Source organism: Oncorhynchus gorbuscha, linkage group LG09 (assembly GCF_021184085.1).
Source record: "Oncorhynchus gorbuscha isolate QuinsamMale2020 ecotype Even-year linkage group LG09, OgorEven_v1.0, whole genome shotgun sequence".
NCBI classification, from domain to species: Eukaryota; Metazoa; Chordata; class Actinopteri; order Salmoniformes; family Salmonidae; genus Oncorhynchus; species Oncorhynchus gorbuscha.
Genome location: NC_060181.1, coordinates 57874062 through 57897672, shown reverse-complemented (window position 1 = coordinate 57897672; position 23611 = coordinate 57874062). Strand labels below are relative to the sequence as shown.

The following is a 23611-nucleotide window of genomic DNA, read 5'->3' as shown; positions in this document are numbered from 1 at the left end:
ATCACACTCATGCTTTTATCCCGCCCTCAACGTAGGCTTAGCACTAGCAATGTGCTGACTCACAAACATTTCTACTACCGATACCGACCTACCTAAGCAGCACATCGCCACTTTGCACATAGATCTAGCTAACGACGCATTTTCCATTCAGTGTGTTCATTTGTGTGAAGGCCATTTGGGGACATAAGTGAATAAACAACAAAACTACCAGAAAATGTGTTCTATTCTCTTCAATGATTGACAATTACAAGCATTCGTTGATTTCTCTGATCTCCTCCACTTTTTAATTGTTTTTTTTTATTTTTTAACAGATGAGGAAGTGATGCCTGCCTTGCAAGGCATTGAGTGTGTGTGTGAGGGGCGGTCGTGTGATGGCGGCGAGCGCTGTACGGGCCAGCAGTGTTTCTCCTCTGTCAAGATCAGTGACGGGTTTGTGGTTCGCCAGAAGGGCTGCCTTCGGGATGACGACCAGGGGAGAGCCACCTGCGCCACCCCTCCTTCTCCCAGCCAAATAGTCAAGTGTTGCCAGGGGCACCTGTGTAACCTGAACATCACTGTGGAAGCACCAGCGAAAGGTAACCTACCACCCTGTTTTCACTGAAATCATTACTATGTATTTGAATCTTTTAGGATCTTGGCCTCACCGACACTTTCTCACTTTGTTTCATAATTCATTTAGATTTAATTAGTGGTACAGATATGCATTAAAGCAGCAATCAGCATTTGAAACAATAACAGAGTACTCCCTGCCCCTTATCCTGGGTAAAAAGCTGTGGGATGAGGCACGAGAAATGTTACCACTCTCAAATTCATGAACAGCACTATAGGATGCAAGGACTGACCATCCATGGTATCATCATTATTATATTTTTTGAGGCTATAAAGTGTTTCTTTACATTTATTTGGTTTACACACAGGAAAGCTAATGTTTATATGGGGAATAACTTGCTCCTGGGTGAAGCTTGCCCTAAGTACAGATCTAGTATCCGCTTCCCCTATTCTTAACCATTAGTGGGGAAAATTCTAAACTGACCCAAGATCAGCGTCTAGGGGCAACTTCACCCTACTGTCTTCCTGTTACCTGTATAGAGGATAAAGTGAAGTCTGCCGGCGAGCACGAGTGTGTGTGCGAGGGGCGCTCGTGTGCCACCGGGCGGCGCTGTGTAGGCCAGCACTGCTTCTCCAGTCTGACGGTCAGCGACGGAGCCCTGGTCTCCCAGAAGGGCTGCTTCAAGGTGTACGAGCAGAGCAGGATGACCTGCAAGACGCCGCCCTCCCGCGACCAGATCGTGGAGTGCTGCCAGGGCCACCTGTGTAACATGAATATCACCGTGGAGCTGCCTGTCATGGGTAAATAAATGCACTTGCGTCCCAAATGGAACCATATTCCCTGAGTAGTGCACTATATAGGGAATAGGGTGCCATTTGGGATCCGCACTCAATGGCTGACATTAATTTATATGCATCCCTATTCTAATGAGAGGTCTGCGTGATGCACATTTGCATTCAAACCAAGGTTATTCATGCCAGGAAAACGAAAACATTTCTGTGCCATATGCTCTCGGTGATCTGCTGTCTCTAATGGATTCACTGACACGGTTCACAGGCAGGTGCTCAATTGATAAACCAGTGGTGACGAGGCGCTGTGATTTTCTTTGGGATATACTTTTCTTACCCATTCATTCATGATGCTCTACCGGTTTAGCCTTATTGTCAGGCCAAGTGCAAACAGGACTCTAGGAATCCTCTTTTCCAATTTGGACGGTCTGTAACAGTCTATAAGGGTTAGTTCTGCCCGCGTTTAAGGTCCGAGGGGAGGCTCATTCCATCCACTTGGCCATTCTCCAGCGAGGGCACCACGCCAGGGTGTGTGAAATTGTCTGCCATAGCCGTTTGCTGCACAGCCATCTATTGGTTTGCTTTTCAGGGTCGGTGATGGCGGTTACACCCGGAGCACCTCTACAGCAGAGGAGGGGAGAGTCTGGAGAGAAGAGACGGACGTTTGAATATTGTTTAGTCACGGTCTACTTCCTCCTCTGTCCTCTCTGAGATTGTCAGCGTGTTTTGACACAGAGCTCTGGGGCAAAGCAGAACAGAGGGCACTGAGATGCGTCCCAATTGGCACCCTATTCCCTACGGCAGTGGTTCCCACATCCGGTCCACAAGTACACCCAACAGTATACATTTTATCCCCAGACAAACACACCACATTCAACTCAAGGGCTTGATGATTAGTTGACAAGTTGAGTCAGCTGTGCTTGTCTGGGGCCACAATAAAAATGTGTAGTTTTAGGGGTTGGGAAACACTGCCCTACGTGGTGCACTCCTTTGGACCAGGACCCAAAGGGTAGTTTACTAGGGAATAGGGTGCCATATGAGACACAGACTGAATGCCATGTATAGCTGTGGTCACCCAACTCTGTTCTATGAACCTCAATGACTACTCTCCCATCCCCAGTAAAAAGAGTGTGTGTATCCACGTTAGATATTTCAGCAAAAAAAAGAAACGTCCCTTTTTCAGGACCCTGTCTTTCAAAGACACAGATCATTCATTGTTAAGGGTTTTAACACCGTTTCCCATGCATGTTCAATTAACAATTGATGAACATGCACCTGTGGAACGGTCATTAAGACACTAACAGCTTACAGACGGTAGGCAATTAAGGTCACAGTTATGAAAACATAGGACACTAACGAGGCCTTTCTACTGACTCTGAAAAACACCAAATGAAAGATGCCCAGGGTCCCTGCTCATCTGTGTGAACATGCTGCAAGGAGGCATGAGGACTGCAAATGTGGCCAGGGCAATAAATTACAATGCCCGTACTGTGAGACGCCAAAGACAGTTGTACACGGAGACAGGGCGGACAGGTGATCGTCCTCTCAGTGGCAGACAATGTGTAACAACACCAGGATTGGTACATCCGAACATCACACCTGCGGGACAGGTACAGGATGGCAACAACCAGTTACACCAGGAACGCGCAATCCCTCCATCAGTGCTCAGACTGTCCGCAATAGGCTGAGAGAGGCTGGACTGAGGGCTTTAGACCTGTTGTAAGGCAGGTCCTCACCAGACATCACCGGCAACAACGTCGCCTATGGGCACAAACCCACCGTTGCTGAACCAGACAGGACTGGCAAAAAGTGCTCTTCCCTGACGAGACAATGTTTTGTCTCACCAGGGGTGATGATCGGATTCACGTTTATCATCGAAGTAATGAGCCTTACACTGAGGCCTGTACTCTGGAGCAGGATCGATTTGGAGGCGGAGGGTCCGTCATGGTTTGGGGCGGTGTGTCGCAGCATCATCGGACTGAGCTTGTCATTGCAAGCAAACTCAAAGCTGTGCATTACAGTGAAGACATCCTCCTCCCTCATGTGGTACCCTTCCTGCAGGATCATCCTGACATGACCCTCTATCATGACAATGCCACCAGCCATACTGCTCGTTCTATGTGTGATTTTCATTAAGACAGGAATGTCAGTGTTCTGCCATGGCTATTGAGCATGTCTGGGACCGAAGAGCTAGGTGCCTTGGTGGAAGAGTGGGGATCTCAATATTCAAATCCAGTTCAGAAATGTCCTGGGGAAACCCCCCTTTGTTTGCAGGTGCCAGTTTTGGTGGAAGATGTTCATGCAAATATTTACACATGAGTAACATCTCACAGCAAGAACAGGCAAATCTGGTGCAGTCAATGAGGAGGAGATGCACAATTGTTTGACAGATAATTTCACTAATTCACTGTATCACAAATGCAGCTAAGTTGACTGGCCACACCAGTACTTTGACTGACATCATTTACAATTGGAGGTGTTTGATTTTGGCTTACCTTCAAACCACTCCCCATCCCTTTATTCAGGGGCACATTATTCCATTTCTGTTAGTCACTTGTCTGTGGAACATGTTCAGTTTATGTCTTAGTTGTTGAATCTTGTTATGTCCACAGTAAAACGAGTCCTACATCGACATAACCTGGAAGGCCACTCAGCGAGGAAGAAGCCACTGCTGCAAAACCGCCATAAAAATAGCTAGACTACGGTTTGCAACTGCACATGGGGACAAAGATTGTACTTTTTGGTCTGATGAAAAAAAAATAGAACTGTTTGGCCATAATGCCCATCGTTATGTTTGGAGGAAAAAGGGGGAGGCTTGCAAGCAGAAGAACACCATCCCAACTGTGAAGCACGGGGGTGGTAGCATCATTTTGTGAGGGCGCTTTGCTGCAGGAGGGACTGGTGCACTTCACAAAATAATTGCATCATGAGGCACGAAAATTACATGGATATATTGAAACAACATCTCAAGACATCAGTCAGGAAGTTAAAGCTTGGTCGCAAATGGGTTTTCCAAATGGACAATGACCCCAAGGACACTTCCAAAGTTGTGGCAAAATGGCTTAAGGACAACACAGTCAAGGTATTGGAGTAGCCATCACAAAGCCCTGACCTCAATCTTATAGAAAATGTGTGGGCAGAACTGAAAACAACATGTGTGTGCAAGGAGGCCTACAAACCTGACCCAGTTACACCAGCTCTGTTAGGAGGAAAGGGCCAAAATTCACCCAACTTATTGTGGGAAGCTTGTGGAAGGCTACCTAAAACATTTGACCCAAGTTAAACAATTTAAAGGCAATGCTACCAAATACTAATTGAGGCTATGTAAACTTCTGACCCACTGGGAATGTGATGAAAGAAAGAAATCTCTCTACTATTATTCTGACATCTTACATTCTTAAAATAAAGTAGTAATTTTTACTTGGATTAAATGTCAGGAATTGTGAAACTGAGTGTAAATGTATTTGGCTAAGATGCTTGTAAACTTCCGACTTCAACTGTACACACACACACACACACACACACACACACACACACACACACACACACACACACACACACACACACACACACACACACATATAAATATGTGGACACCACTTCCAATTAGTGGATTTGGCTAAATCAAATCTTCTGTAAACTAACAAATGTTTCTAAAAACATTAAACTAACAAGAGTGAGATACCCATATATATGTTGTTGACAAGACCACCTTGACTTTTTTCCTCATTTTGTTACAAAGTATAAAAATCAAGCACACAGACATGACATCTACATAGACACACATTGGCACTATAACGACCTTACGGGGAGCTCGGTGACTTTCAACATGGCACCGTCATAGGATTCCACCTTTCCAATGCATCTCACAAAGACACAGCGGTTGAAACCAGATATCTCAAATTTGGACTCATCAGACCAAAGGACAGGTTTTCACCAAATGTCTGTTGCTCGTGTTTTTTGGCCCAAACGAGTCTCTTCATCTTAGTAGTGGTTTATTTGCAGCAATTTGACCATGAAGGCCTGATTCACGCTGTCTCCTCTGAACAGTTGATGTTGAAATGTCTATTACGTGAACTCTGAATAATTTATTTGGGCTGCAATGTTTGAGGCTGATAACTCTAATGAACTTATCCTCTTCCTTTCCTGTGACGTTCCTTATGAGAACTAGTTTAATCACAGCGCTTAAATGGTTTTTGTGTCTGTACTTGAAGAATCTTTCAAAGTTCTTGAAATTTTCCAGATTGACTGAACTTCATGTCTTAAAGTGATGGACTGTCGTTTCTCTTTGCTTATTTGAGCTGTTCTTGCCATAATATGGACTCGGTCTTTTACCAAATGGGGTTATCTTCTGTATACCACCTCTACCTTGTCCCAATGCAACTGATTGGCTCAAGCACATTAAGAACAAAAGAAATTCCACAAATTTAACAAGGCACGCCTGTTAATTGAAATGCATTCCAGGTGACTACTCCATGACGCTGGTTGAAAGAATGCTAATAGTGTGCAAAGTTGTCATCAAGGCAAAAGGGTGGCTACTTTGCAGAATCTCAAATGTAAAATATTTAACACTTTTGTTTACTACATGATTCCGTCCGTGGTATTTCATAGTTTTGATATCTTCACTATTATTCTACTATGTAGAAAATGGTAAAAATAAAGAAACCCAGGAATGAGCAGCTGTGTCCAAGTTTTACTGTATGTACCTAGATGTTCAAATGAACTTAAACCCCTTTCTTCTCCTCGTAGCAGGCGACCTTCCCAACTACAGCTTGACTACACTGGCCATCGTCATCGTGGCTCCGGTCATCGTGCTCATCGTCCTCTCGGGCATCGCCATCCTGGTGTTCAGACGGATCCACCAGAACCAGATGGAGAGGCTGACGGCCCGGGAGGCGGAGTACGGCACCATAGACGGACTCATAGCCTCCAACGTGGGGGATAGCACACTGGCGGTGAGTAGGACATGATCATACTGCGCCATACCAGGGCCCATGTTATCAGAATTTCAGAGTAGGAGAGCTTTACAAGGATCAGGTCCTGCCTGTCCATAATGTAATTTCATTATGATCTAAAAGTTAACTGATCCTCGATCAGCACTCTACTCTGAGAGGCTTTAGAAATTTGGGCCAAGGTCTGGGATGGGCTGGGTGGGGAGCTGTGGTTTGAGTGGTTAGTCCACACAGTACAGCACTGCAAACATTTATGGACTCTCAAGCTATGTGATTATGTTGAGCATTTTTGTGTGCACTAGACTAGAGTGCGTGCTAGGTAGTCATGCACTCAATGTTCCTGGGTGTTCATGTAGTTGGCCTATATCAACTGTGCTGGGATTAATTTTCTGCCCCTTCAATTGGGAATGAAAGTATTTCTTCTACAAATGTGATGGAAAATGGACGTCTTGTTTTACCAGAGAAAATGTCTTATTACGGATACACATGATTTCAACAAAATTGCTCGTTGTGTAGAATTTTTGCATACTGTCGTGAAAGAATGCTTTGTGCTCGCAACTGTAATCAGTGTTCGTTTGATAAACTTGGTTTGAAAATCCCATGAATTTAATTAAAAACTTTAAGGAAAACACTAAACACGTCTAGGTGTTTACAGCAAAGCGTGACAACTGACCAGTATCCCTGAAAACAGTGGGCTGGGGTGTGCTAGAGGAATTGCCGATTTTTTTTTTTTTTTTTTGGATCTATTTCAAGCTATTTCCAAACCCATCACAGTATTGGCAACGGAAACCCAAAATATGCTGCCGCAGAATGTTTCAGTGTAATTAAAAAGTGCTTGGCAGCACCCAGAGGAAAGTTATTAGGAACAGTGGTGGCAGTCAAACATTGTAAACACATTTCCTTAAAACACATGCAGGTCTCCCTCTCCCGGTCTCCCTCTCCCGAGGCCCTGGGTGTCTAAGTCTGTGGTGATTATGATAATGCTGTGGCTGAATTTCCCCCCACTCCTCTCTCCCCTACCCCCTTCCACCGAACAGCCCAGATCTGCCCTCCCACCAAACGGGGATGTTAAACTCACAACAAAATGAGTTCTCATTTGGATTTACAGCTTCCATTTAGCTTTCCTTTACCTGCTTTCACACAACTGTTGTTTTATGCATGAAGTATCTATCTCTTAAATGTTTCCATTTTTGTCCTCTCTGCTTGTTAGTGTTTTTCTCAGCCAAATTTGGAGTTGCTCAACACTGCTCCCTTGTGTCAGTCATGGTGCCCTGCAGAAGCCTGGAGATAAGATGCACATTAAAGGCTTAGCAGCATTGTGCCTGTTTGGAGTCTAGGGCTGGGATTACATCACATCTATCAGCCCCCTCAGCTCACTAATCACCAGGGACTGCTGTTGTTTACCAAGCAGAGGACTCTCTGCAGCTGCTCCAGGGAGGCCAGACACACAGACAGACCCAACCAACCAACAGGACCCTGAACAGCTTCTACCCCAAGCCATAAGATTGCTTAATAGTTAACCAAATAGCTACCTGGACTATCTGCACTGACCCTTTTTGCAGTAACTCTTTTGACTTATCACATACACTCCTGCTACTGTCTATCTATCCTGTTGCCTAGAAACGTTATCCCTACCTATATGTACATATCTACATCAATTACCTTGTACCCCTGCTTATCGACTCTACACACACACACACACACACACACACACACACACACACACACTGCTATATATATATATCTATCTAGAGCCAAGTTATTGTTACCCATTGTGTATTTATTCGCTGTTGTTATTATTATTATTTTTTAAATCCTCTGAATTGTTTGTAAGTAAGCATTTCACTGTTAGTCTACACCTGTTCTTTACGAAGCACGTGACAAATAAAATTTGATTTGACAGGCCGACATCTCTGCAGTGTGGCCACGAACCAGACAGAGAGACGGCAAGAGAGCCCTTGGAGTCTGAGCAGTATGAACAACTCCCACTGCAATCAGGCTCCAACGAATCCCAGATGCTCTGCTATGTCCGGGGCTGGGACAGCTTTTTCATTTCGGGTCTACCGGCACCCTCTGGATGCTGTTCATTTATTGGCTGTCCCTCCCCTTCTCTCAGGATTTGCTGGATCATTCGTGCACGTCGGGAAGTGGCTCCGGACTCCCCTTCCTAGTTCAGAGAACCGTCGCTCGACAAATCACACTCAACGAATGTGTGGGTCAGTATCCAATACAGTCTGTTCTCTCTTTGTTCAGTAGCTGAGGTGTACGTTTAGGATCAGGGCATCCATTTTATGCATGGATGTGGTTTTTGAGTAAAATGCCCCTTTAAGACATCTTAAAGTGAAGCACCTTTGGAACAGATTTGTTTTGCAAAAGAGCCTGTGCTGTTCCTTGACCCTGGGAGTTTCTTAGTATAATTGTTTTGGAAGTTTTCTTCCAGCTCGGTCTGAAACCTAGCCAGATAGCCAAAGTATCTACCAACAAAAATATTTTTAACAAACATGTTTGGTTTTGTGTCAAATGGGGATGTAGCTCATGCAAAAGGTCAAGTTGAGTAAGATGACCAAAATAAAGGTATTGTGTTCCATTAACTAATGGTCTACAGTTTTGTGTAACACTGACTTTATAAAACCAATACAATCAGCAAAACAATCTATGTACAGAGATTATCTGACTTTTGAGTTAGGAGGGGAACATTCCTGTTCTGTATTCCTGTCTTAGTTTGACGGGTTGATATTTATCCACTGTATTTGATGAATGTCATTTTAGGCCAGATCTGTATTCCCAAAGCATCTCAAAGTGCTGATCTGGGATCAGGTCTCCCCTGCCCGTATCATTTTAATAACGATGATCTAAAACTGATCCTCGGTCAGCACTTCTGCTCGAAAAACATTACTTATGAAAGCAGGACTTGAGAATGTCTGCTGTTTTCTCATCTCTCCCCTGTTTCCCCCGCTATAGGTAAGGGGCGCTACGGTGAGGTTTGGCGAGGCCAGTGGCAGGGGGAGAGTGTGGCCGTGAAGATCTTCTCCTCCAGAGATGAGAAGTCCTGGTTCAGAGAGACTGAGATCTACAACACAGTGCTGCTGAGGCATGAGAACATCCTGGGTACGTACCTCCAGATACACTCTGGGCGAAGCAACCCAGTCTGACAGGAGCTGGTCTATATGGGGCAAATCCAAACTCTCACTAAAGTGGAATGTTTTTTTTGTTTTTGTGTTTTTACTTAGTCCTGCATTGGTGTCAATGGAAGACTAAGTAAACATTTGACCTGTGGGAGTTAGGATTCACCCCATCTGTCTGGCAATCTTTTTTATTTTTGAGAAAAAATATCTGTCATATTGAATTTGAAGAAATACCTTTCCCAACTTTTCCCTGGGCTCTAATGTGTGTGTGTGTGTGTGTGTGTGTGTGTGTGTGTGTGTGTGTCCTTGACTGCAGGCTTCATCGCTTCGGACATGACTTCCCGAAACTCGAGTACACAGCTGTGGCTAATCACCCACTTCCATGAGATGGGCTCCCTGTACGACTACCTGCAGCTGAGCACCCTAGACACAGCCAGCTGTCTGCGAATGGCTTTGTCCATCGCCAGCGGCCTGGCACACCTCCACGTGGAGATCTTCGGCACCCAGGGCAAGCCGGCAATCGCCCACCGAGACCTCAAAAGCAAAAACATACTCGTCAACAAGAACGGCCAGTGCTGCATCGCCGACCTGGGTAAAAGCATAGTGTTGTGGATATAAAGCATACTGTGTGCGTTCATTCAAGATTTGTATTGGTTGTTGTCAGAGGCGGCTGGTGGGATGAGCTATAGAAGGACGGGCTCATTGTAATGGTTGGAATGGAATAAATGGAACGGTATCAAACATAGAAACCACATTTGACTCGTTCCATCTATTCCATTCCAGCTACTACAATGAGCCTGTCCTCCAATAGCTCCTCCCACCAGCCTCCACTGGTTGTTGTTCATTTAGATGTTGTAAATTAATATAATGTGACCGTTTTCTGTTGTGTCCATATGACCTATTGGTGGTAATAGGGCCTCCTGAGTGGGGCGGTGGTCTAAGGCACTGCTTTGCAGTGCTAGCTGTGCCACTAGAGATACTGGTTCGAGTTCAGGCTCTGTCACAGCCAGCCGCGACCATAGAGACCCATGGGGCGGCGCACAACTGGCCCGGATTAGGGGAGTGCTTGGCCGGCCGAGATGTCCTTGTACCATCACGCTCTAGTGACTCTTTCCTCCAACACATTTGTGTGGCTGACTTTTGGGCTAAGGGGGCATTATGTCAAGAACCAGTGCGGCTTGGTTGGGTTGTGTTTCGGAGGACGCATGGGAGAGGCGAAGGTCGAGAGCCAAGTCTGTACGGGAGTTGCAGCGATGGGACAAATCAAATCAAATCAAATTTATTTATATAGCCCTTCGTACATCAGCTGATATCTCAAAGTGCTGTACAGAAACCCAGCCTAAAACCCCAAACAGCAAACAATGCAGGTATAAAAGCACGGTGGCTAGGAAAAACTCCCTAGAAAGGCCAAAACCTAGGAAGAAACCTAGAGAGGAACCGGGCTATGTGGGGTGACCAGTCCTCTTCTGGCTGTGCCGGGTAGAGATTATAACAGAACATGACCAAGATGTTCAAATGTTCATAAATGACCAGCATGGTCAAAGGTAACTACCAATTGGATACCATGGAATTGGGGAGAAAAAGGGCTAAAAATAACATTGAAATAAAAACAGTGGTGGTAATAGCGCCTTTACAAACTGTCACCAAAGTTCTTGGGAGCTATCTAGCTTCATAGTTTGGATCACTTGACGCAGTTGCTGGGACTGCTCGTCTCTAGCTTAGCAGCTAGCTAGCTGCATATCAAGCTAGCGAGGTTTTCTTGAACGCAGCCCGTGACACGGTTAGCCATTTGTGGCTGGGACCACGGATTGTCCCGGGTTTGTGGCTGTCTAGATCCCTGCTGTTTTTGTTATTTTCAATGAAACATAATACAGGATTACATAATACAAAACATCATTAGAACAGCTCAAGGACAGAACTACATACATCCATTTTTAAAAAGGCACATGTAGCCTACATATCAACACACAAACTATCTAGGTCAAATAGGGGAAAGGCGTTGTGCCGCGAGGTGTTGCTTTGTCTGTTTTTTTGAAACCAGGTTTGCTGTTTATTTGAGCAATATGAGATGGAAGGAAATTCCATGCAATAACGGCTCTATACTGTATGTTTTCTTGAGTTTGTTCTGGATTTGGGGACTATGAAAAGACCATCTGGTGGCATGTCTGGTGGGATAAGTGTGTGTGTGTGTGTGTGTGTGTCAGAGCTGTGTGTAAGATGACTATGCAAACAATTTGGGATTTTCAACACATTAATATGTCTTATAAAAAGAAGCGATGCAGTCCGTTTCTCCTATACTCTTAGCCAAGGGAGACATGCGTAGCATTTATATCAGCCCTCTGATTACAATTAAGAACGAAACATGCCGCTCTGTTCTGGGCCAGCTGCAGCTTATCTAGGTCTGTCCTTGCCGCACTGGACCACACGCCTGGACAATTATCAAGATTAGACAAAACTAGAGCCTGCAGGACTTGCTCTTTGGAGTGTGGTGTCAAAAAAACAGAGCATCTCTTTATTACGGCTAGACCTCCTCCCATCTGTGCAACCATTGAATCTATATGTTTTGACCATGACAGTTTACAATCTAAGGTAACGCCAAGTAATTTAGTCTCAACTTATTCAACAGCCACACCATTCATTACCAGATTCAGCTGAGGTCTAGCACTTAAGGAGTGATTTGTACAAAATACAATGCTCTTAGTTTTAGAGATGTCCAGTAACAGTTTATTACTGGCCACCCATTCCAAAACTGACTGCAACTCTTTGTTAAGGATTTCAGTGACTTCTTTTAGCTGTGGTTGCTGATGCGTATATGGTTGAATCATCATCAGCATGCAGGGACACACATGCTTTGATTTAATGCCAGTGGCATGTCATTGGTAAAAATAGAAAAGAGTAGAGGGCCTAGAGAGCTGCCCTGCGGTACACCACACTTCACATGTTTGACATTAGAGAAGCTTCCATTAAAGAAAAACCTTAGTTCTATTAGATAGCTCTGAATCCACGAAATGACAGAGGTTGAAAAGCCATAGCACTTAAGTTTTTTCAACAACAGGTTATGGTCAATAATATCAACGGCTGCACTGAAATCTAACAGTACAGCTCCCACAATCTTCTTATTATCAATTTCTTTCAACCAACCATCAGTAATTTGTGTCAGTGCAGTACATGTTGAGTGTCCTTCTCTATAAGCATGCTGAAAGTCTGTTGTTAATTTGTTTACAGAGAAATTGTATTTGGTCAAACACATTTTTTCCCCAACAGTTTGCTAAGAGCTGGCAGCATGCTTATAGTTCTGCTGTTAGAACCAGTAAAAGCCGCTTTACCACTCTTGGGTAGCGGAATTACTTTGGCTTCCCTCCAGGCTTGAGGACAAAGACTTTCCTCTAGGCTCAGATTAAAAATATGACAGATAGGAGTGGTTATGGAGTCAGCCACCATCCTCAGTAGCTTTCCATCTAAGTTGTCAATGCCAGGAGGTTTGTCATTATTGATCGTTAACAATCATTTTTCCACCTCTCCCACACTAACTTTACAAAATTCAAACTTGCAATGCTTTTCTTTTCATTATTTATTTTTTATGCATGAATATATTTGCTCACTGTTTGTCGTGGGCATTTCCTGCCTAAGTTTGCCCACTTTGTCAATGAAATAATCATTGAAATAATTGGCAACATCAAATGGCGTTGTAATGAATAAGCCATCTGATTCGCTGAAAGATGGAGTTTAATTTGTCTTTCTGACCATAATTTAATTAGAAGTGCTCCAACATTTTTTTCCATTCTTTATATCATTGATCTTGGCTTCATAATAAAGTTTCTTCTTTTTGTTGAGTTTAGTCACATAATTTCTCAATTTGCAGTAAGTCAGCCAGTCAGATGTCCAGCCAGACTTATTAGCCACTCCTTTTGCCCCATCTCTTTCAACCATACAGTTGTTCAATTCCTCATCAATCCATGGAGCCTTAACAGTTCTAACAGTCAGTTTCTTAACAGGTGCATGTTTATCAATAATTGGAAGAAGCAATTTCATAAATTCATAAAATGCAGCGTCTGGATGCTCCTCGTTAATCACACCAGACCAACACATATTTTTAACATCATCCACATAAGTCACAGCAAAATCTTTTGTATAATCTCTTATACACAATTTTAGGCCCAGCTGTTAGAACTTTGCCTTTCCTGGATATAGCCACTATATTGGGATCACTGCATCCAATGGGTACGGATACAGCTTTAAAGCAAAGTTCTACAGCATTGGTAAAAATGTGATCGATACATGTGGATGGTCTTGTTCTTGTAGTGTTTGTAGACACTACAGTGTAGGTTGATCTAATAACCTGAACCAACTCATCTTCCATCTTATGTGCATTGACATGTAGACTACGTGTGCCTTTTTTAAACAAATGTATGTAGTTCTGTCCTTGCTGTTCTTGTCTATTGATCTTCTGTATTTTGTCATTCTGTATTAGGTTTTGTGTGGACCCCAGGAAGAGTAGCTGCTGCTTTTGCAACAGCTAATTTGGGATCCTAATAAAATACCAAACCACTCCAACCCTCTTCCCTCATCTACCCTGTTTTTTTTAGCATTAGAGGAAGAACAGAGCAGGAAGCTCTTTAAGCCTTAACCAAACATGCATTAAGGAGCACTCATGTCCCACACTCAAAAGTTCTCGGTGCCAATGGTACGTGAGTCATTTCAGGTAGCTCTGACTACTCATTGAGACTACTGCTAAGATCACGACCGTCATCCCTTTTAAGTTGTTTATGAGCTGCATTCTGCTCACAAACAGGATGTTGACGAGTTGTTTTTGTTGTGATGCGATCGTGGCATAATTTGATGTTGGATAAATGTGGTTGTTTTTGACAAGTTTTTATTTTTACCAATGCTATTTTAATCACGTCCACCAGAGGACAGTACACTGTGCTTCAGATATATTAATTTAATAGGGACAATCATTTTGGTACATAGACACCATATTTTGAATCCTTTTAATGATAATAAAAATATTTTCTGGCCTAGGTCTTGCTGTGATGCATTTCCAAGACACAAACGAGTTAGACGTGGGCAACAACCCAAAAGTGGGCACGAAGCGCTACATGGCCCCAGAGGTCTTGGACGACTCCATCCAGATGGACTGCTTTGAGTCCTTCAAGAGAGTGGACATCTGGGCCTTTGGCCTGGTCCTGTGGGAGATTGCAAGGAGCACGGTCAGCAACGGTCAGTACAATACACGTTGAATGGTTTCTTCTGTTCTCTCTCACTCCTTTCCTCATTGACCATCAAATCAAAGTTGATTTGTCATATGCATAGAATACAGTGCAGTGTACACAGTGCAATGAAACACTTACTTGCTAGCTCTCATCTAAAACAGTGCAGCAACTATAACAAGTATTCAAGAAAAATGTAGAATTTAAAAAAAAAACATGTAGAATGTCATACATTTAGGGCTGTTTGATAAAGCATGTTAAACATGTCATGTAGTAGTTCGATCATAAAGAGCTTCTGTAGGTATCTTTCTGTTAACTGCCTGTCTGCATATGCATGCTGTTCTTGGAATATTCAAATGTCCCTGTCAGGGCATGATCAAAACCTATCATAATACAGTTGAAGTCGGAAGTTTACCTACACTTTCGCCAAATAAATTTAAACTCAGTTCTTCACAATTCCCAACTGTTAACCCCTAGTAAAAAAAAAAATCTGTCTTAGGTCAGTTATGATCACCTCTATTATTTCAAGAATGTGAAAGGTCAAAGTAATAGCGTAGAGTGATTTTATGTCAGCTTTTATTTCTTTCAGTGGGTCAGAAGTTTACATACTCAATTAGTATTTGGTAGCATTGCCTTTAAATTGTTTAACTTGGGTCAAACGTTTCAGGTAGCCTTCCACAGGCTTCCCACAATAAGTTGGGTGAATTTTGGCCCATTCCTCCTGACCGAGCTGGTGTACCTGAGTCCGGTTTGTAAGCCTCCTTGCTCGCACACGCCTTTTCAGTTCTGCCCACAAATTTTCTATAGGCTGGAGGTCAGCGCTTTGGATGGCCACTCCAATACCTTGACTTTGTTGTCCTTAAGACATTTTGCCACAACTTTGGAAGTTATGTTGGGGTCATTGTCCATTTGGAAGACTCATTTGCGACCAAGCTTTAACTTCCTGACTGATGTCTTGAGATGTTGCTTCAATATATCCACATTTTTCTTTCCTCATGATGCCATCTATTTTGTGAAGTACACCAGTCCCTCCTGCAGCAAAGCACTCCCACAACATGATGTTGCCACCCCCGTGCTTCACGGTTGGAACAGTGTTCTTTCCCTTGCAAGCTTCCCCCTTTTACCTCCAAGCATAACTATGGTCATTATGGCCAAATAGTTCTATTTTTGTTTCATCAGACCAGAGGACATTTCTCCAAATAGTACGATCTGCACTTGCAGACCGAAGTCTGCCTTTTTTTATGGCGGTTTTGGAGCAGTGGTTTCTTCCTAGCTGAGCTGCCTTTCAGGTTATGTCGATATAGGACTCTTTTTACTGTGGAAATAGATACTTTTGTACCCGTTTCCTCCACCATCTTCACAAGGTCCTTTGCTGTTGTTCTGGGATTGATTAGCACTTTTCGCACAGAAGTACATTCATCTCTGGGAGACAGAATGCGTCTCCTTCCTGAGCGGTATGACGGCTGTGTGGTCCCACGGTGTTCATACTTGCGTACTATTGTTTGTACAGATAAATGTGGTACCTTCAGGCATTTGGAAATTGCTCTCAAGGATGAATCAGACTTATGGAGGTCTACAATTTTTTTTCCTGGGGTCTTGGCTGATTTTTCTTTTGATTTTCCCATGATGTCAAGCAAAGAGGCACTGAGTTTGAAGGTAAGCCTTGAAATACATCAACAGGTACAGCTCCATTTGACTCAAATGATGTCAATTAGCATATCAGAAGCTTTTAAAGCATGACATAATTTTCTGGAATTTTCCAAGCTGTTTAAAGGCACAGCCAACTTAGTGTATGTAAACGTCTAACCCACTGAAATTGTGATGCAGTGAATTATATGTGAAATAATCTGTTTGTAAGCAATTATTGAAAAAAATTACTTGTCATGCACAAAGTAGATGTCCTAGCCGACTTGCCAAAAATATAGTTAGTTAACAAGAAATTTGTGGAACGGTCGAAAAACTAGTTTTAACTCCAACCTAAGTGTATGTACACTTCCGACTTCAGCTGTATGTGGAACATAATGTCCAGCTGGATTTGAGAATTGATTCCTCCACTTTTTAGAGGAAGTGTTTAGCAATCTAATAGCAAGACCGCTGTATCACTTTGCTATGCATACAGTTGTATTGACCATTGGCAGGACAAGTCGAGGATTAAAATCAACACCGTCTCATTGAGGAAATGAGTGAATGTGACTTCAGAGGAGGAGTCTCCCCCGTGTCTGTGGTCTTAGTCTGGGACTAGAGGCACTGGCATCTTATCTGAAATGGATCTTGCTTTCTCCACACAGTTAAATGACTTACTCTCCCCATGGCTTTCCACCTAGTACATAAGTAGCAAGCGAGAACTATGCAAACAAAGTACCTTGTTAGCAATTTTATGTGCCATTTCTCGTATTTTGTGACACTTACAAAAAAAAAATGCTGTCAAATTAAGTAGGATGGAATACCATATAAAAACTCCAATCGCCAGATTTTATGGATATTTCTGTCATGTATTTTTCCTATTCCCTGTTACACTTGCATATTGCTCAATATTAAAATTCCCATGCGGATTAATGTGAGATCTCATTGACATGTATATGTTGTGTATTCTCCAACACACTCCGTGTAGGCATTGTAGAGGACTACAAGCCTCCCTTCCATGACGCGGTGCCCAGCGACCCCAGCTTTGAAGACATGAAGAAGGTTGTGTGTGTGGACCAGCAGAGACCCAACATCCCCAACAGATGGTTCTCGGACCCAGTGAGTACAGAGACGAGACAAGCAGAGTTGGAGAGAGAACTAGCTAATATGTTTTCATAAAGAATATGAGCCTGTCCAAATCTCTATTTATAAACAGTGCAGCATTCTGCACAATCTGCTAGGTTGTCCTTTCTCATCAGACGGTTACTTGTCTCTGTAAACAGCCTGTCAACCGCATTTCCCAGCTCCATTGAAAACATACGGTCTGATTGGCAGTTAAAATCTTTTGTGCTCAGAATTAATTTTTGCTTAGAATTCTAACTTTCTTTTATATTACTCAATCTGATATTTGTTCTTTTCTCTGCACCTGTGATAACATCTACAATTCTGTGTACTGGACATAAGCTTTTTTTTTTGATTTTAAGAATAATTGCTTTACCCTTTGCTTTGCGGAACTATACACTTGATTTTTTTTTTTTTAAGTGAACTTTAATGGATTTTTAACTCTGATTTCCTCTCGCTTTCCAGACTTTAACGTCCATCGCAAAACTTATGAAGGAGTGCTGGTACCAGAATCCATCCGCCAGATTAACGGCGCTACGCATCAAAAAAGACTCTGACAAAAATCGACAACTCTCTGGACAAAATTAAAACGGACTTTTGAGCTTCTTCCTTGTTGGTGCGCAGGGAGAGGAAACCTAAAGGCCTTTAAAGACATCCGGCAGGCAGTTCAGTTCCCCTGGACAACACACAGGAGAAAATGGACCGGTTGAGCTCAGTGCTCTTAAAGTGGCACGTTTTGTATTTATTTTAAACACTTGGTGGGACAAATTTTGGCATCCAAAGATGGCTTACAGGGCATTTAAGACTGCCAATAGTCTTAGATATTAGGTGACTATCCCTTTTTAAGATATAGGAATATTGAACTAATAGTCACATTCTTCAAGGAAGAAACTGTTACCTGGGCATTTGAGTATTGTATATCGCTTTAGAGCTGCCGATTTTTCTGAGAAATGTCTGAACATATTTAATTTAGCAATATTGGCCGTGCTTTATTGCTGTTATTGCACTAGCGATCTTTGCATTCCTGGCTTGCACTGTCGCTGATGCATTTGGAGAAAAGAAACAACTTGCCAAAAAATGTTATGTTTTATAGTTCACACAAACTCCAGTAATCAGAATGAGGGGAGAGAAAAAAAGAGTTTAAGTTCTACTTTGACTGCATCGCTCTTGCACTGGTGTTTACAATATTGTTAGAACAATTCTCTTGGTATTTCATCCAACCTGTAACGTATTTAGCGAACACACTGTGTTGTAGAATTGTGCTGCAGACAGTTATAGCCACTCTTTACTCCTTCCTTTGGCAACGTCGTCTAACGTGTCCTGTCACAGAGACGTTTTATATCACCATACATTTCACATTTGTGTACCTGTTCTTTGTTTGGTTGTTTCATCAGCTTAATTGAGACAAATGTTAAAAGAGCAAATAAAAATATTTACTAGATGACGCTGAACTCGATTCATACGGGAGCAGAAGTTATGCCTGTAAAGTTATATCGTCTTAATTTGTGCATTGTCAAAGTAATTGAAGTCAAACTTCAGCCTTTTTTCTTTCTTTTTTTAACATTTTATATCAAGTAGTGATTTCTATGAATTAAATGGAGAAAAAAAACAGATGCTCTGTGTCTCATCTGTCAGTTACAACATCAAATGAACCCTTTTTCCCCTCATCAAAACAAATGCCCCACATTATTTGCCCACTGCGGAGCTCTGCACATGACCTAAACTTGAACTTTTTTACATGCCGTGATATGTTTGCAAAATTCTGGAAACCTTCCAAAATCCCCAGGTTTTTCCAGAAATGACAGTTGGAAGATTCCCAGAATTGAGGTCGGAATAAACAGTAAATCTGGAATACTCCAACCAGGATTGCTGGAAATTCCGGGAAGTTTGTGAACGTTACCATAGTTTTGCAACTATGTCAGGATAAGCAAAGAAGTGGTGAGTATTAGCATTGGTTGTTATGCAAATCCAAGACACATTTTAATTTCCTCAGCTTTGCATATTTGCCTTTGTCCTCCCCGACTAGACAGTTCCTTTGCCTTGGCATAGTGCAGACCCTAAAGTCTTACTGACCTGCAGCAGAGACGTAAGCTGCTCACTGCACAAAGGAACTTTTCTTGTGTCCAGCTTGTCGACTACGAAACAAATAATGAAATGCAGCAAAGTATGGAGGGCATGTTAATCCATTTCCATATTAAACACAGCTCAATCTCTTGTAAAATGCAACAAATACATTTTCATTTGGGAAATGTCAGAGGGTATTCTAGGCCCTAATGACTAAATTGAACTTCTTAAATTGTGGTGCAGTTGCCCGAAGAGAAACAAAAGGCAAGTCTAGAATGGTACAGTAAATGGTGTCGCCTGCACTCATTTGTATTCCTGAATCGGCATGGGGCCGGTAAATAGCAAAGCAATGGATATGTCAGTTGTCTGCCGCAACTGACTTTTATAGACAACATCCTAGGTAATGTCCCAAATGGCACCCTGTTCCCTTTTATAGTGCACTACTTTTGACCGAGGCCAATAGGGATCTGGTCAAAAGTAGAGCACTTTTTATGCGGAGTAATGTGCCTTTCGGGACTCGCACATGGTCAATATTAACTGGTCATTTTAATGGTCTCCTGACTGTGCTACTGTGAACTGATCCACAATCACCAGATGTAGTTTTGAAAACGATCTCATTTTGCTGCTTTGTGTATACGGGCGGTTGTTCACTCACTATGCTTTCCATTTACATGCAAATGATAGCAAATGGCAGAAGTTATTTTAGACTAATTCCCACACAAGATGACAGTAATGCATATTATTTGTGTGCTTGTTTCCCCTCAGCTTTTAGGTTTGGTAGCGTTTTAATTAAAACATTGAAGCAAAGTGTTGCCTGTGGTGGTGGGGATCATTCAACAGAGCTCAAGAGATCCTGAGGGCCTTGATTTCTTCATATTCATTTCTAAACTTTGTCACTAAGCTGGCAAATCATTTTCTTTGAAGGAGTTGCTTTTTCAACTTCCTACGCAGCCTGACACCCTGGAAAACACACACACACACCCCTTTCTCTTTCCCTCTTGCTTTCTCTCTCGTTCTTTCAATCTTCTGAAGCTGTGCTATTCATCCAGGAACAGCATGTACTGTAGGTAGCCTTGGCCTTGAAGAATAGAGGGATCATGTGAGAATGAAAGCGAATAGAACCCCCGCGTTCAACGTGGCTTTGCTAATGGGTTACTATGGAAATGCATTACATTTCCATTTTAGTCATTTAGCAGACTTAAAATATTGAGTGCAATGTGGTCACCCATGGCTGTTGTGTAGTGATTTTCATTCAGGTAGCTGTATGGGAGGCCTTCTGTCAGATTCACTTTGGATTTACAGACCATAGAAAGAGAAGGGAACACTGCCCGTACCTCGCTCTTCAACTAAGGTGCAAGAGGGAATCAATCGATTCTTGAAGGACAGTGGAAGTTGAGTGTTTATTGTTAACCTGATGAAGGCTAAGGATGCATTGGTCAATAAATAAGCACGATTTTATCAGGTTCCACTGTCCTGCAAGAATTCAGTAAATAGTACGGTACTCTCGAGTGGTTGTTGAACTTGGTCTGTATCTGGAATAGCCTTAACCTTATTCTGTTGCCCAGTTGGCTGACCTCTACATTCTGAAAGTTACAGCACTTAGATCTACATTAGGGACCTGATATGGAGGACAGAGTCTGACTACACCAGAGGCATGTCAGGGGTTGAGGGACTGTTGATCAGAGAAGTGCAGGGGCTTTTCGAAACAGTTTTTCAAAATGTACCACATTGGTTTCATAACTGGGATGGTGTTGCCAAGAGGCCATAGATGGGGCTTAGAGTTTTTCCTGACCAGGAGGTATGTCTGGGCTTGAGGTATCGTAGAACAGACAGCACACGGTGCATACACCATATGGTGCTAGTGCAGTGTCCTGACTATTGTACCATGTAGTTTGGTGCCAAGTTAAACACAGACGATGAAGTAAATGACTTGCGATTTCACTTAGGGGCTCAGTCAGGCACCTTGGTGTAATGGCTTTGATTGTACAGCTGCAAGGTTGTCCAGCTCTGGCGAATCCCTACACATTTGAAACAGTAGGAACAGTATTTTAAAGGTATAGCACCTACCGGTATTTGCAGATGGCATTCACCATGGCTTTTCATCAGTTTCATAAAAACAATTGTGTTGTGTGTTAAGGGTGTTTTTGGTATCCATGGTGAATTACAAATGTATCAGCTTTTTTGACCATTGGTTTTAGATGGACAATTAGCTGGTAGATACACCACTTTATATCAAGGTACCTTTTAAAAACAGGATATAGGGATTATAAGCAGTTTTGAAACTAGTTTATAGATGGTGAAAAGGGAAATCTAAATATTGCTTATCGTAGATGTTGATTCTAGTGACATTGCTTTACTGGATCATGATGATATTGTCTTCTGATATGCCTACATAGGTGAATGTGAAAATGAGAATGCAGTTGATTGTGGTGCCAGATGCAGAGGTGAGTCATCATACCTCACAAACTGTTTTAGTTTTACTGCTCTGATGTTTTGAGAACCCAAGCACAGGACAATTTTATAAATGGAAAATTGATTGAATGTAGGCTGCAGTTTTCACAGACAAGTGTGTGCTCCACAATTTAAATGGATTAAACGGACACAGATATTCAGTGCTCTCTCATTCACTTGTCTTTATCAGTGGGCTAGACCCAGCAAGCACATAATGTTCTGAGAACCATATGTTTCTTAGGGCTTGGTGAGAGCGTGGTTTTCCTATGGTTATTTTGCATATAACTTTCTGGGAATTGTGCAGGGTAGTTGCTTGGCATTGGAACATTATCAGCAACATATTTTAAGGAACTTGACAAAAACGTTATTTTCTTGGGATTTCATTACTTTAACAGAATGTTTCCTAAAAGTTTGGTTACATTTCATTTAAATCTTGGTAAGGTTCTAGGAACATTCTCCAACTGGTTTGACATTGGGAATGTTCTCAAATAGTTCAGAGAACATTAATGTTCTTTTGTGGGGAATTTCAGTACTTCAGCATAATGTTTCCTCATGGTTGTATTTAAAGTCATGTTCTCATTGTTCAGAGAAGATTAAAGCCCCCATGCAGTCTTTTTTAAATGTAATTTTAAAATTGTCACTTTGTCTAATAAGTCACTGTGTATTTTTTTTTTATAATACTCATTTGTTCATTTATCTTGCTTTATCTTCTTTGGGCCACTGAAATGCTCAATCGCATTGTGTAGGCATTAGGAAACTAAATGTAAAATGAGATATTTACATACACAGACTGATTGCCTTCTCATTTTCTCTGTATTGTTGGGAAGGGCCCATAAGTAATCATTTCACTGTTAGTCTACACCCTGTGTTTTACAAAGCATACAACAAATTACATTTGATTTGGCCTTACCCCTTAAAAAACAAAACAAAGGCCTGTCAGTTGGAGCTGGAGTCGCACCCTGAAAGCGACAAAGTTCCACAGGTGTGTAGGCTACTTTGTTTTGTCATCAAAACAAAAGGCATACATAATGCGTCTTAATTTGCTATATCATTATTGTACTGTTTTCAATAGGTCACAAGAAGATGCAGGACCAGAACAGCCTGTTTATCTGGTGGACCGTCCTGGCCGTCTATTCATTGCAGAATGACATGATTATCTACAGGGCTATAGGCATCTGCGTCTGAGGCAATACTAATAAACAATACTAAGTATGCTTGGTATTACTTGCTGTGTTAGGCCTCTGAGATGCCCATGGTATAATCTTCAGTATCGAAGTCTATTTCATCACTTTGCAAAATAGACTTTGATGACACTGGAGTTAACATTCCATGTTTTTTAATGAGTAAACATTCTTAGGTCAATAAAGAAATCAGACTCTATTGAAAGGTTGTCATTCTTTGTAAATTCTCTTGTCAATTATTTACATAAGACCATAAAACAGATGCACTGCAATTGTTTTCTTTATTGTAAACTGTCAAAGTGCTCTGGTTGTGGCACATGTATTTGTATAAATAAAACTCATATCTGTCTCAGATCGCAAACAAGGTTATAATGAAAGTAAAAATCATGGCATGTATGTCTTTTCAAGTTATGTCTTTACAACTCAAGCTCTGGAAGATATAACTCATTCTCAATAAAAAGGTATTTCCATTCTGATCCTGTTTTTGGGACTGATGGTACTTTTCTACAATTCTACGGAATATTCCGTGATCAGACTCTCTCTTA

The 23611-nt window shown here is 42.1% G+C and overlaps 1 protein-coding gene and 1 long non-coding RNA gene across 2 annotated transcripts in view; both read left to right on the top strand.

The window, feature by feature from the left end:
• LOC124043819 (activin receptor type-1-like) overlaps window positions 1-18981 on the top strand; it is a 32001-nt gene extending 13020 nt beyond the window's left edge. The window contains 10 exon segments of the mRNA XM_046362813.1: window positions 312-575; window positions 1090-1350; window positions 6088-6293; window positions 8407-8506; window positions 9252-9398; window positions 9732-10007; window positions 14438-14635; window positions 17237-17367; window positions 17836-17913; window positions 17915-18981. Of these exon segments, the coding sequence (XP_046218769.1) occupies window positions 312-575; window positions 1090-1350; window positions 6088-6293; window positions 8407-8506; window positions 9252-9398; window positions 9732-10007; window positions 14438-14635; window positions 17237-17367; window positions 17836-17913; window positions 17915-17971 (1718 nt within the window). The 3' untranslated portion in view covers window positions 17972-18981.
• Window positions 18982-21296: 2315 nt separating this feature from the next.
• LOC124043050 lies at window positions 21297-23254 on the top strand. The gene is made up of 3 exons (XR_006840257.1): window positions 21297-21488; window positions 21831-21878; window positions 22958-23254. It is a non-coding gene; the product is annotated as an uncharacterized LOC124043050 (long non-coding RNA).
• The last annotated feature ends 357 nt before the right edge of the window (window positions 23255-23611 follow it).